This window comes from Raphanus sativus, chromosome 9 (genome assembly GCF_000801105.2).
Source record: "Raphanus sativus cultivar WK10039 chromosome 9, ASM80110v3, whole genome shotgun sequence".
In the NCBI taxonomy this organism is placed as follows: Eukaryota; Viridiplantae; Streptophyta; class Magnoliopsida; order Brassicales; family Brassicaceae; genus Raphanus; species Raphanus sativus.
This window is the reverse complement of record NC_079519.1, coordinates 19368460-19381308: the sequence shown is the minus strand read 5'-3', so window position 1 is coordinate 19381308 and position 12849 is coordinate 19368460. Positions and strand designations below refer to the sequence as shown.

At 34.0% G+C, this 12849-nt stretch overlaps 1 protein-coding gene across 1 annotated transcript; it reads right to left on the bottom strand.

Annotated features, from left to right (window-relative positions):
- Positions 1 to 10107: 10107 nt before the first annotated feature.
- On the bottom strand, positions 10108 to 12351 carry LOC108838705 (uncharacterized). Its single transcript, XM_056994203.1, has 6 exons — positions 12034 to 12351; positions 11693 to 11755; positions 10981 to 11613; positions 10680 to 10811; positions 10451 to 10534; positions 10108 to 10324 (listed from the first exon to the last, which is right to left on the bottom strand). The coding sequence occupies exons 1-6, from the start codon at positions 12349 to 12351 to the stop codon at positions 10199 to 10201; spliced, it is 1356 nt and encodes a 451-aa protein (XP_056850183.1). The 3' UTR covers positions 10108 to 10198.
- Between the last annotated feature and the right edge of the window lie 498 nt (positions 12352 to 12849).

The following is a 12849-nucleotide window of genomic DNA, read 5'->3' as shown; positions in this document are numbered from 1 at the left end:
TTCTTTTCTCTGCAATTTCGAAATTCTTAAACAGATTATTTAGCAACTTCAACACTTATTCTAAGCAGATCTGACATTAACAAACATGATTCTAACAAGATTCAAACTTTAGAACAGATCTGAGAACAGAATATGGAAAGACTAAAAGTTGCAGAACTGGAAAAACACAACCTTTTGATGGAGATCTGCTCTGATACCACTTGATATGATCCTAGGTGAATGGATCTCGTCTCTGAAGCTCTCCAACGGATTGTGATGATGAAATAAGCAGTGGATTGAGAAGATACTTCTAAGAGTTGCGGAATTACTCTCAGACTATCAATTGTTTGCTTGAAAGGTAAGGATCACAGATCCGAGTAACACTTAGACAAGATTTGATCAAACAAGATTCAGAGAGAATTTTTATAAGAAAAGAGTTTAATGATTTTATTCATGATTTTCGCCCATAATATATAGGGAAGAAGTCTGTACATGCACAACTTCTTGGAAACACACAAAATACTTAAAATTAAGGCTCCTTTGAAAACATAAATAAATACCAAGTTTTAAATCCGAAAATAGACTTGAAAATAAGAGAAATGACATGGTTTCATCAAGAGGCTATTGTATAAGTGTTGTGTCCAAGCCTCATTAAAAACCTTGTTTGGAAAACTCAATGGGAAAAAACCAAACCAAGGAAAAGAGTGCAAGTCACAACACCTCTCTTGATGAATGTCTTAGACGGCTTGAATCACAACCAGAGTAGTTGGATAAGCACACTCTAGACTGCCCTGGATAGTGTATAAGAGTTTATGGAAAGCTTGATTGAATCTGGCTTGCTTGGATCTAGTCATTGGACCAACTGGTACTTCTAGGTCCTTGCCATTTGTTTCCTCAGGTTCAAGCTGCTCCATGGTTCTTTCTTCAACTTCCTTAAGCTATGGTTCAAGCTGTTCCATCTCTTTAGTTCCATTGCTTGTCAAGATCACATCAAGTTCTATAGAAGTCTTCTGAAAGTCTTTCCAAAGTTTTCTCAATGTCGAAAGAAGTATACCTGAGATACTTTTGCAATTGACTATATTGACTTTTCCAGAGAAGACTTTCCTAGAAGTCTTCTCTCATAACCAAAGGTTTGACCAAAAACCCAAAATAAAATTGAGAAGACTTATAAAGATGTCTTCCTCGAGAAGACTTGTCAAGAAGTCTTCTAATTAATATTTAATGTTTTATTATTATTTTTCAATTGCAAAAGTAACCCACACAGACTTGCGATAATGAAAGGACTTCAGAATTTTTTTAGAAGACTTCTAAAGAAGTCTTCCTCGAGAAGACTTTCCGAGAAGTCTTCTATAAGAAGTTAATTTCTGAGAAACTTTGGTCATTGTTTATCCGAGAAAACTTTTCGAGAAGTATTATGTGGGATTTTTCTGTTTTTTTTTTCTTACAAATGGAAATTAGAAGACTTATGAGGAAGTATTCTTGATGAAGAACACATCTAAAAAGTCTTCTGAAAGTCTTCCCAAAGTATTATGAAAGTCTTCATGAACATCTATGAAAAAAACGATTTCGTACCTTTAAACATGTGAGATGACTTGCTTAGCTTCTCCAAGCACCCATAACATCACTACAAAAGCTACCAAGTCGCTAATGACCAAGAATCATGAGCTTCGATGTCTCTATAAACCTTGCAAATCTTGGAATCAAAATCTTGGTTTTTTGGATGAATCTAAAGAGAAAGTGAAAGAGTTGTGAATTGTGTGCATGAGTAATGAGATATGAAGAGTAAAAATCGAACTTTGGTGCATTAAGAACTTCAAATTGGTTGTTCATGATGGTTGGTATATTGATAGAAATGTCAATATTGTAAATATTTGGTGAAGATAAGGATGATAAGGTAAAAGACTCATTTTCAAAACAAAAAATGAAAAAATAATGGCATTTTCGTGAATAAATTGAACTTCTATGGTGAATAGGAAAAAATAAAGTTAAAAAAAAACATGAGTTATTTTTGAGTTTGGCTTGCAATTTTAGGTCATATTTGAAAAAACCCAAATTTATTAATTATTTTTAAGATCTAATACAGAGAAGACTTCTCCTGGCCAGAGGAACACTTCAATTTAGGTGAGAAACATAATTTCTTATAAAATTTAGGCAGAAACCCTAAATTTTACCAAAATTTAGGTAAGATATATTAGAAAACTTTTTGGAAAGTCTTTTATGAATCTTTCAGACCTTCTGATCAAATAACTTAGCAACAAAAACACTTCCGTAAACTTGAAAGATACTTAAAAAGTGTTTAAATCAAGTTATCAGATACTTAAACTTAAAAGATACTTAAAAGTTGTTGGGAGACAATGATGGCTAAGATTACTTCTGAGAAGCCTCTGTTTCTTGAAACAGCTCATCTTTGTATTAGTGGATGTGGATAACGAGGATTATGGAAGCCAGTTGCTGACTACTTTGGTGTGTCTGGCGATGGTCTTTAAGTAAGTCCGTCTTTTCGTATAAGAACACCACTAGCTCCATCACCACCATTGGCTTCTGTGATGTATTCTTCTCTCTTTCCCAGACGTCCTAACGAGTTGCTTATCTTTTGCCTCTGATGCAGAGTTGATTCTAAGATAAGAACTCCTGAGCTTGATAGCAAACACATCATGCTCCAGATTTCGGTCACGCCTGGTCACAAATGTTTTGGAACTATCACCACTGGTGAGTGCGACCCTTTCATATGAGATGCTTAATCTAACAGTGTCCTTTACATACTACTAGAGAGGTTGAGAATCCAAGGATATCTTTTTTAAGTTTGTGCAGTCTATTTGACGTTATGGCTGATGTTGTTTTTGATACGTACATGTACACGGGAAAGCCTATGTTGATCCCTTGAGCATGGCAATACAATAGTTCTCTTTAGTTGCTAAAGAAGTCGCAGATGAAGCAAAGGTTAATTTCTACGAAGATGAGTGGAAGTTATAGCATGTTTAAAAATTTCTGCTAGTGTGTGTATAACTATAACATGTGCTAAAGTTATCACCTTCTATGTGTCTCCGGAGGTGGTTTCGATTCTATCAGAAAGCGGTAAATGTGAGAGGGCTTTGATTTTGATGAAGTGTATCTTGACCTCACTGATGCAATAAAAAATGAAGAAGGTCTTAAATCCCATATTCTTGGATAAAGAAAATGTAAGTAAGCTTGACAAATTTATTGACCTCAATGGAATTGACACAGTGGAGACTTGTTGCAGATTTCTGAAACAAAGCTGCAAGAACATTACAGAATAAATACCGGGTAATAATAACTCTCGAATGATAGACACTTATTCTCCTGACTCTTAGGCTAGGGAAGATTAGCTTGTCAAAATATGAATCTGTTTGCCTAAAAGACTATTCCCTTCTCAAACATCAAATGAGCCCTGTGCTACAAAACTTTTGAGATCCATATTTTAATAAAAAAAAATTTTGAAAAAAAATCAGACCCTAATCTAAGATAAAAAATGTCAAAAATTGAATTGGACCCTGTGCAAATGCACCTCCAGCACAGGGTCAGAGCCGGGCCTGCTCATGTGCTTAAGAACATAAACTTAAAAGGATATAAGACTCTTGTAACCAAGGTTATTAATAATGCTTTTAATCTGTCTTGTAGTACATGGTTATGGAATATTGCAAGAGGGATCAGTGGGGAAGAAGTGCAAGGTGTAAAACATGATTTTACATCAACCCTAAGATCTTTAACATCTAGACTAATCACATAATAGAACTATAAGAAGGATTTGCGGAATACCTCGATTCATGGTTGCGGAAATCTTCTTGAATGGTTATGATCATGGAAGATGACTTCATTAACTTTAAGTTGCAATTTAAAGAGATTGGTCCAAAATCGTGTATGGATTCGTTATGAACATCATATATATACATATGTATATATATAATCTACTTATAAGAATCATATATAATAACATGAGCATAAGAAGATTTATACTCGATATGGTTTATGTTTAATTAACTAAACACGAGCATAAAAAGATTATATACTCGATATGGATTATTGTTATTGTTATCTAAACTATACTTAGAAGAACCGTATGTAATAACACGTATGTTCTTCCAATTTGTTTAGATTTCTAAAGATTACAAGAAAAAATTTAAAGTAGAATTTTTGTGTAAAGGACAATCATATGTTAAGAACGATATAGAATTGTATATGATCACATTGTGAGAAGTTATTTATTTATGTAATACGGACGTTGTGACAATATTGTTTTTATTGTATATACGTAGACTTTATTCTCTACTAAAGTTGTAACAAAACCATCGGAAGCCATAATATATAGGGAAAAAACTTCTGTGTATATTGTTTTCAAAAACAGAAGAATTTGGCGCAACCTGTGTATTGTTGATGTTAGTTTGATGTGGAAATTATTTTTTAATTGAACCGAATGAAATCAAAACAAAAATGTGGTCGGAATAAGATAAATTAATGAACAATATCGAGTTGGAAGATAACCTTACTCTTGCATTTGTTATATTTTCCTTATTAAAAGAAATAACTAAAGATTATTAATTTAAAACTTTTATAATTAAATATCAAATATAATTGCCTTGATACCCAATTAGGTAATATGTAACTAGCATTTTTTGCTATGCATCCAGAAAAAGCTTCTAGACCAGACAGAATGACAGCTCTCTTCTATCAAAAGTTTTAGGATATTGTGAAAGAGGATTTAACTCATATGGTTAATCAATTTTTCTTGCATGGTACAATGCCGCAGGGATTAAATGATACAAATATATGTCTTATACCTAAGACGACAAAGCCGAACGAGATGACACAGTTTAGGCCTATCAGTTTATGCAATGTCAGCTACAAAATAATATCTAAGGTCTTATGCCAAAGATTAAAGAAATTTCTTCCAAACTTGATATCAGAAACTCAGTCGGCTTTTGTGGCACATGAAATGTTCCACACTTTGAGAACCAAACCAGGAGGACGGGTTAAGAGAATGGCCATTAAGACAGACATGAGTAAAGCCTATGATAGGATGGAGTAGTTTTTTATAGAGGCAGTCATGAGGAAGATGGGATTTTCTGAGGTATGGATAGAATGGATCATGAGATGTATTACCTCGGTTAAGTACCAAGTTTTGATGAATGGAGAGCTCAAGGGACACATAGTTCCAGAGAGAGGCCTGCGTCAAGGAGATCCTTTGTCTCCTTTCATATTTATTCTATGTACGGAAGCGCTCATTAGCCTTCTTAGTCAAGCAGAGAATCAAGCAAAGATAACCGGAATGCGAGCCGCTCGTGCTAGCCCTCCGGTTTCCCACCTTCTTTTTGTTGACGATAGCCTGTTTTTTTGTAAGGCGGAACCCCGTGAATGTGAAGAAGTTATGAAAGTAGTCAGGAAATATGGACAGGCATCTGGACAATGCATAAATTTTGACAAATCTTCCTTGCTCTTTGGTAAGAGGATACCAATATGCGACCGTCAAAAAATTAAAGATATTCTAGGCATACAAAATGAAGGTGGAATGGGATCCTACCTAATACCAGAGGATATCAGTGGGTCTAAATGCAAGTTATTTGCATTCCTCAAGGAGAAGCTACTACACAGAGTGAACGGGTGGACATGTAGATGGTTATCGAAGGGAGGAAAGGAAGTGCTTATTAAATCTATCCTTCTGTCTCTTCCGACATATGTGATGTCTAGTTTCTTACTCTCTCTTGAAATTTGTGAGAATCTCGCTAGTGCCATTGCACAATTCTGGTGGAGCTCAAATCCGCCAAAGAGAGGAATACATTGGGCCACATGGGATAAGATGTGTAAGCCTAGAGAGGAATGTGGCATTGGCTTTCACATGATCCATGAGTTTAATCTAACTCTTTTAGCTAAACAGCTATGGCGTCTTGCTCAGTTTCCAGATTCTCTAGTGGCAAGGGTATTAAGAGGAAGATATTATCGATTGAGCTCGCCTTTGCGAGTATGTTCAGTAGATTCCTTATCCTATGTGTGGACAAGTATCATCGCAGCGAGGAAACTGCTGCTGTTGGGAATTAGGAACAAAGTACACTCAGAGTATAAGATCAAAGTGTGGCAGGATCCTTGGATTCCATCAATACCAGCAAGACCGGCTCGAGCGAGTGCCCAGTGGTACACCCAGGAATGTTAGTAAGCAATCTCATTAATCCTCAGACCAAAGAGTGGGATCTACGTATGCTGGAACAGTATGTTAATCATGAGGATATACCAAGTATACAGAGTATGGCCATAAGCCCAATTCACCGACCAAATACGTTCTGCTGGAGCTATACCAAAAATGGACAATACACGGTAAAATCTGGATACTGGGTAGCTACAAACATTTTGAAGGATGACGATGATAACCAAGTTATGAAACCCAGCAATACTAAACTCCAAGCCTTTGCTTGGAAGGTCAGTACTCCACAAAAGATTTGACATCTCTTATGGCAACTAATCACCGGACAAGTAGCGGTAACAAGGAATCTAGTACGGAGAAACATAAGATGTGATAACTACTGTCCAAGATGTGGGGATCCAGAAGAGACTGTCACTCATGAAATATTTGAATGTACACCAGCTCTTCAGACATGGGCATTATCATCAACACCGTCAAGTCCTCAAATTTTTCCTTCTACGAGCATATACAATAACATGGATTATTTGTTTTGGAGAAAAAACAGCATACAGGAGCCGGAAAATGATAGGGATCCATATCCATGGATTATCTGGTACATATGGAAAGCTCGCAATGATAAGTTGTTCAGGGGGATAGACAGGGATTCAGGGGAGCTAGTCAGACACGCATAAAGTGAATGCCAAGTTTGGCATAATGCTAGAGAGAATGTGACTACGCCTCAAGTTATTCAGGAGCCCCAAACCCTAAGCTTGGGTGATATATGCATTATAGATGGTTCATGGACCTCTACGGATCAGTTTAGTGGATTTAAAGGTTGCCAAAAATACCATTTTCATAGTACCACTTTTCATGTTTACACTAACCACTACTTTTAATGAAGGGTCTAGATTTAAAGGTTTAGGATTTAGGGTTTAGATTTGATGTCTTAGGGTTTAAGGTATATAGTTTAGGGTTTAGAGTTTAAGATTTAGGGTTTAGAGTTAAGGATTTAGGGTTTATAGTTTAGACTTTAGGGTTTAGGGTTTAGGATATTGAATTTAGAGTATATAGTTTAGGGTTTAGGGTTTAGGGTTTAGAGTTGAAGATTTTGGGTTTAGGGTTTAGAATTGGAGGTTTAGGAATTAGAATTTGGGATTAGAATTTTGAAAAACATATAAAAACAAAGATATAAGAGTCTTTACCATTTTAATAAATAAGGTATTTTTGAAAATGTGTCTTTAGTGGTGGTAAATATGAATAATGGTACCTTGAAAGTAGTATTTTTGAAAATTCCCCATCAATAGGGGATATAAACGACCTTAACCTAATATCAAAATCTTTATAAAACGATTTGAATCATTATTACAATTTAGTATATTGTTAATCTTTTTCTTTTCGTCTTATGAATCCATAATAACTAATTTATTTAACAATAATTTTTAATAGTTAAATACAATAGAAAAAATTCTATTTAAAAACTAGAGTAGTATTTAATAAATTTGATTCTTATGATACAAAATTAAATTGACAAGATGTTGTAAAAGATAATATAGTTTAAGTTTGTCGGGTATAAAATTGAATAAACAAAAAACCGACAGTATATAAACTAAACCAAGATAAATATGATTTTAATATGGTATCTAATTTTTGTAAACCAAAATATCAAAAAACCAAACCGAAACCAGACCAAAATTTAATAAACCAAAAACGTCAGTATATAAACTGAACAAAACTAAAACATATATGATTTTAATATGATATCTAATTTTTATAAACAACCCTATTTTGAACATATGATTTTTATGCATGTCTCACTCCACGCAAAACGTGGATCTCATCCTAGTATATTCTAAAGGAAAAAATAGCAACTCTTTTATAAATGTATATTTATTCTAACATATATTTCTATAATAGAGTTTCTCTATTTCAAGAATTTTTTTTAAATATTGTAAATATTAATATTCAAGAAGTCATTAAATGGTAATTAGGCGCTCGGCTGAAGATTAACGCATAGGCAGATTATTCGGAGTCTAGACGGGAGTTAGGCGTTAAAGAATCACTGATTTATTCAATAAAATTCATATACTAAATAAAAATATTAGAAAAATTTGTGGATTTTTACTAACATTATTCCTTAGTGTAACATATTTATATTAATTCAGATCTATCTAATATATTAATTTAGGGATTATCTACTATTTGAAGTTCTCATTTAAATTTTGGACTCTTTAATAGTTGTTGCTAAAATATATCATACCTCCTATACAATGCAATCTACCAACTTAAATTAAACCAAATCTTAACCAACATAAATTAGTTAAACCTAACCAGTAACACTTTTATAATATTTTTGGTTAATCTCTTAATATAATTAGATTATATAAAACTGAATCACTCTTAAATCAACGAGTTCCATATCATTCCAGACATAAGAGAAAAAATATCCGACTCATTTACAACGTAAGCATACAAAGATCGTGTATGCTTATGCTCATTGATCTTCCAAAAACCAAATAATTGTGGCATAGACCAACATAGGCTCATGTTTCGTATCACTAACTTTACTTCCATATATTTATTCTTTACCTACATCATATCACAACATACACAGTTATGCAAGAACATGATTTTTTTTGTTCAAACAACCAAATAATGGTGGCATATGGTCACTAGATTTTTTAAATATGTTTTTTTATATATTACATTTTACGAGACTATGTGTATAAGTTTTTTTTTTGAAAAAAAACATAACTATGTGTATAAGTTAAAAGGTAAAATGTGTGACAAGGCAAATTATTATTCTAAAAATGAAAGAAGATTAAATACAAACTAATAACAAGTACAACACAAATTATAACACTATTAAATTCTATATATATTTAATAAAATATTATATATGTCTAATATATATATATATATATATATATATATAAATGTTACACAAATATATATAATATTACATACACATATTATATATACCATATATTATTAATTGAAATTTGACAAATCAATTTCCGCCTTTTAGGGCGGGTCCTAATCTAGTTTAAACCTTTATAAAATGGTTTAAACTGATTAAAAATAATTTAAAAAGATTTGAGTAATATAAATTGAATTTTTAGAAAATCATTTCAGTTAGGGAATTTTTTCCGTTAGATGATGCCCACTGCCTTAAATATATAAACAAAATTAGCATTCTTGTATTTTTCTCTTTAGTAGAAAACTATATTACCGAAATATACAATGGTTATTTGAACTTCGTAGGAAATAACTTTCAAGAACTTCGTAATCGTCAAAACTTTTTCTGAGGAAAAATCTCGTCAAAATTACTTCCGAACACATTGACGCCGTTGGAAACATTCCCTAGGAATTCATGTTCTCAGAAATTCTGATGAAACTCTTCAGTTAGTAATTTCCGACAAAAACGGGTGAAAACTGATAAAAAAAAGATTTACCTCAAATAACAACAATGTTAATCAAATGTTTAACCAAGCTCAATTTAGTAACCAAACCCTAAACATAAGGTAGAATTTTAGCAAAAAAAAAAGAACAAATGGTAGAAGGGTTTTTTCTTTTTTCTTTAAGGTAGAAGATTTTAAACCCTAAACAATCTTTCTTTACTTGGTGGCTTCAGGATTTTTTTTTTTTAGAAAAAAAAACAATCCTGAAGCCATTGGTTTTTTTCAAGCCATTGGTTGTCTTCGATGATTCTTCTGTTGCTTTCTTCTCACTTCACGAGGACTGGTTAAATTCTTCTCAACGTCTGCAGTCTTTGTGCCCAGGGCAGGTTGTTCACTGTCTTTAGTCTGAGTTGATACCTCATCCCTTGAGGCATACCAGGAATGTCCACATGCAATACACTCCAGCTAGATGCATACAACAAAATAAGAATGTGATTATTATGATCAATGAATATGCACAGAAAGAGTAGAAGATCATGCCGAGAATTGATGACTTAATATCGAAAAGCACAGGAACCTGATAGCGATCTCCATGCCCAGCTTGAATGATGCCCTTCAGGCCAACTTTAATTTCACTGCATCTCGAGCATCTTACATTAGTCATCTGCATCCAAAGCCAATGCATGCATGGTCAAAGACATTCCCCAACTGAAATCCAAGAAACTGGATAAAAAATTTGACTGTCAGAAATGAAAACCTGCATTCGTTCCGCATCATCAGGCTCATTCCTCTGTGTTTCCTCATGAGTTAGGCCCTCCTGAATCCCATAAAACCAAATCTTATTTGTTTAACATGTAAGAAATAATCATTATTACTATTTGCGTATTATAGAACTAATTTAGATCAATCTCTTTACAAATATGTAATATAACAATTTCCTAACCTTTAACTCAATGGGTGACATTTTCAAAATCTTTGCAGGTTCTAACTCCCCATTGAGCAGTCGTTTAGCCAGAAGTGCGGTGTTCTACAGAAAAAATAAAATGGAATTAATCATCATAAGGCATGCAAGATTTAGCATGTCATAACAGAATGTGACATTAAATTCATAGATCAACTGTTATGAATAATTAAGGAGCATACATGCACAAACAATCAATGCAGATTCTAACCTTCAGATTGAATGCCAATGCCCTTATCCTTTGATTGTATTTAGAATAATCCGATGCAAGAGAAACATGTAAAGCCATCTCAAGAGCACAGACCCGAGGAACAGCAGCATTTGGCCAGAGAAAACTCTCATTCTGTCAAAGCAGTTTAAACAAAAGGGTTATTCCAGCAACTATTAAATTCTTGACACATTATAGATTATTATAACATTATTTGGTCAATTTTTGGTAGGAACAACTATGAAAGGTGAGTGTATGAAAAGAGAGACTTTGATAAAAAGGATAGAAAAGTTTAATTAAAGACCTTTGACGGAGATCCATTTTCATCAGCCTGTTGAAGATGGGATTCAGCTGAACCCACATTTGCTTCATCACCAGCGTTAATGCATATGTTGTGGACTGCTTTCAGAAGCTTCGCCAAACAATTGTTACGATGAGCATCATTTGTAAGTGAATTAAACTTGCGTAGGATAGAATGATACTCATCTTCCTCCTTTCTAACATAAACAGAAGGTATGTTTTCTTTCCGGGAAGATCTATTAGCCTTCTCTAAATCTTCCTCAGTTTCAAGGTCAGGAAGATCACCCAATCGCAACATTGACTTTTCCACAAGGAGGTCAATTTCATGTTGTTTTGCAACTTCATAAACCTTATCAGTAAACTCCCACAGCTTCTTGTTATCAGTATCATACACCTTTCGCACGAAAAAACCAGGGTTCTTTTTGCGTTTCGGAAGTTGCTTATGAGCTGGAATAAAATACACCACACATCTATGCATCACAGATTCTGCTGGGAACTCATCACGATGGAAACTGTAGAACAGTTCTCGTGTATCATATGTTTCCCAGTTTCCACCATCCTTTTTCTTTGCTTCTTCTTGACGATAAAACCACTGTCCCAGAATCATCATGCGTCCCTCTATTTTTTGGGTAATATCCTACCCAAAAAAAAAACAAGTCTTACTTCGAAGAACTGGTAAGCATATACAAAACATTCAGCAGCACGTACACAAGTACCTTGATAATGGCAACATAAGGCTTTTCACTATTGTGTTCTGGATACAATAGCACCGAATCCTCCTGTCCAAGAAATTAAAGGAATATCAGAGAGGCGAATGGGCCTTTAAACATTCAGGTGCAAAGGGAAAGGATGATGTAATAAGAAAAACTTCCAGTCTCTAGACCAAATTAAAAATGCATCTATGGCTAATACGTTCCCACACAGAAATCAAAAGTTCCTTTAAACCCCTAGATTCAACAATGTAATAACCAACAAGTAATTAAACATGGGTGCACTCGAAACAACCCGTATATAAAAATGCATTCAAAACCCATCAATCTAGTCAACACAAACTCACCAGCTTGTATCTGTGACCGCCTTGCTCGAACTGCCCATAATGGGTTCTTCTCCTTCTGCCTTTACCCGTAACTTTAACCGGCTCACCAACCGGTTTCGCGCCATGGAGCTTTTCTCCTCCTCCTTCCCTCTCCTCATCTTCGTCATCTTTCTCCTTCTCTTCCTCGTCGTACAGCCTCACCATATTATGCTTCCTCCTCTTTCCCTCCATTGTTTTCTCAAGTCTCCTTGAGTTCTGTCCCTGAGACCTCGTCTCCCGTACAGATTTCTCTTCGTCGTCACTCGAGGACACCTGAGCTAACCTCCGAGACAACACCATCTTTCTTTCTCCTTCTCCTCCCTGTGTGAATAAGAGACTGGAGAAAATTAATAAGATATGAATATGATAGATCGTGTATGTAGTATATATGTATATTCACACACCTTTAAAATGAACGTAATCTTTTATCTCACCACCTCTCACTAAACTCAAATTTTATATAGAGATATTACTTCCTATACTTTTGGGTTTTACAAAGAGATTCCATGTCTATATATATATATAGATAGACCCTGTGGGAATTACTATTTACTACCTTACCATTTTATGTAGAAATTTATTTCATTGCTTAATTTTCTTTGACGATTTTTATGCAAAACTTTAATGCTTTTAAAAGTGAAAATATTTTAAAAAGTTTTAGTTATGGATAAAATATTGAAACTATAAAAATAAAATCGATGTATTGACTGACTTTATGTGTGTTATGAAGTTATCTCATTTTAGTCAATGTTATATTTAGGTAAAGTATTAGTTTATGGTTTATTTCTATTAGTATTA

Coding starts and splice junctions, on each gene's coding strand:
- LOC108838705 (XM_056994203.1), bottom strand. CDS start 12,351: ATGGTGTTGTCTCGGAGGTTAGCTCAGGTGTCCTCGAGTGACGACGAA. Junction 11,614..11,692: donor CTTATGTTGCCATTATCAAG/GTACTTGTGTAC, acceptor TTTTTTGGGTAG/GATATTACCCAAAAAATAGA. Junction 10,325..10,450: donor TGTCACCCATTGAGTTAAAG/GTTAGGAAATTG, acceptor TATGGGATTCAG/GAGGGCCTAACTCATGAGGA.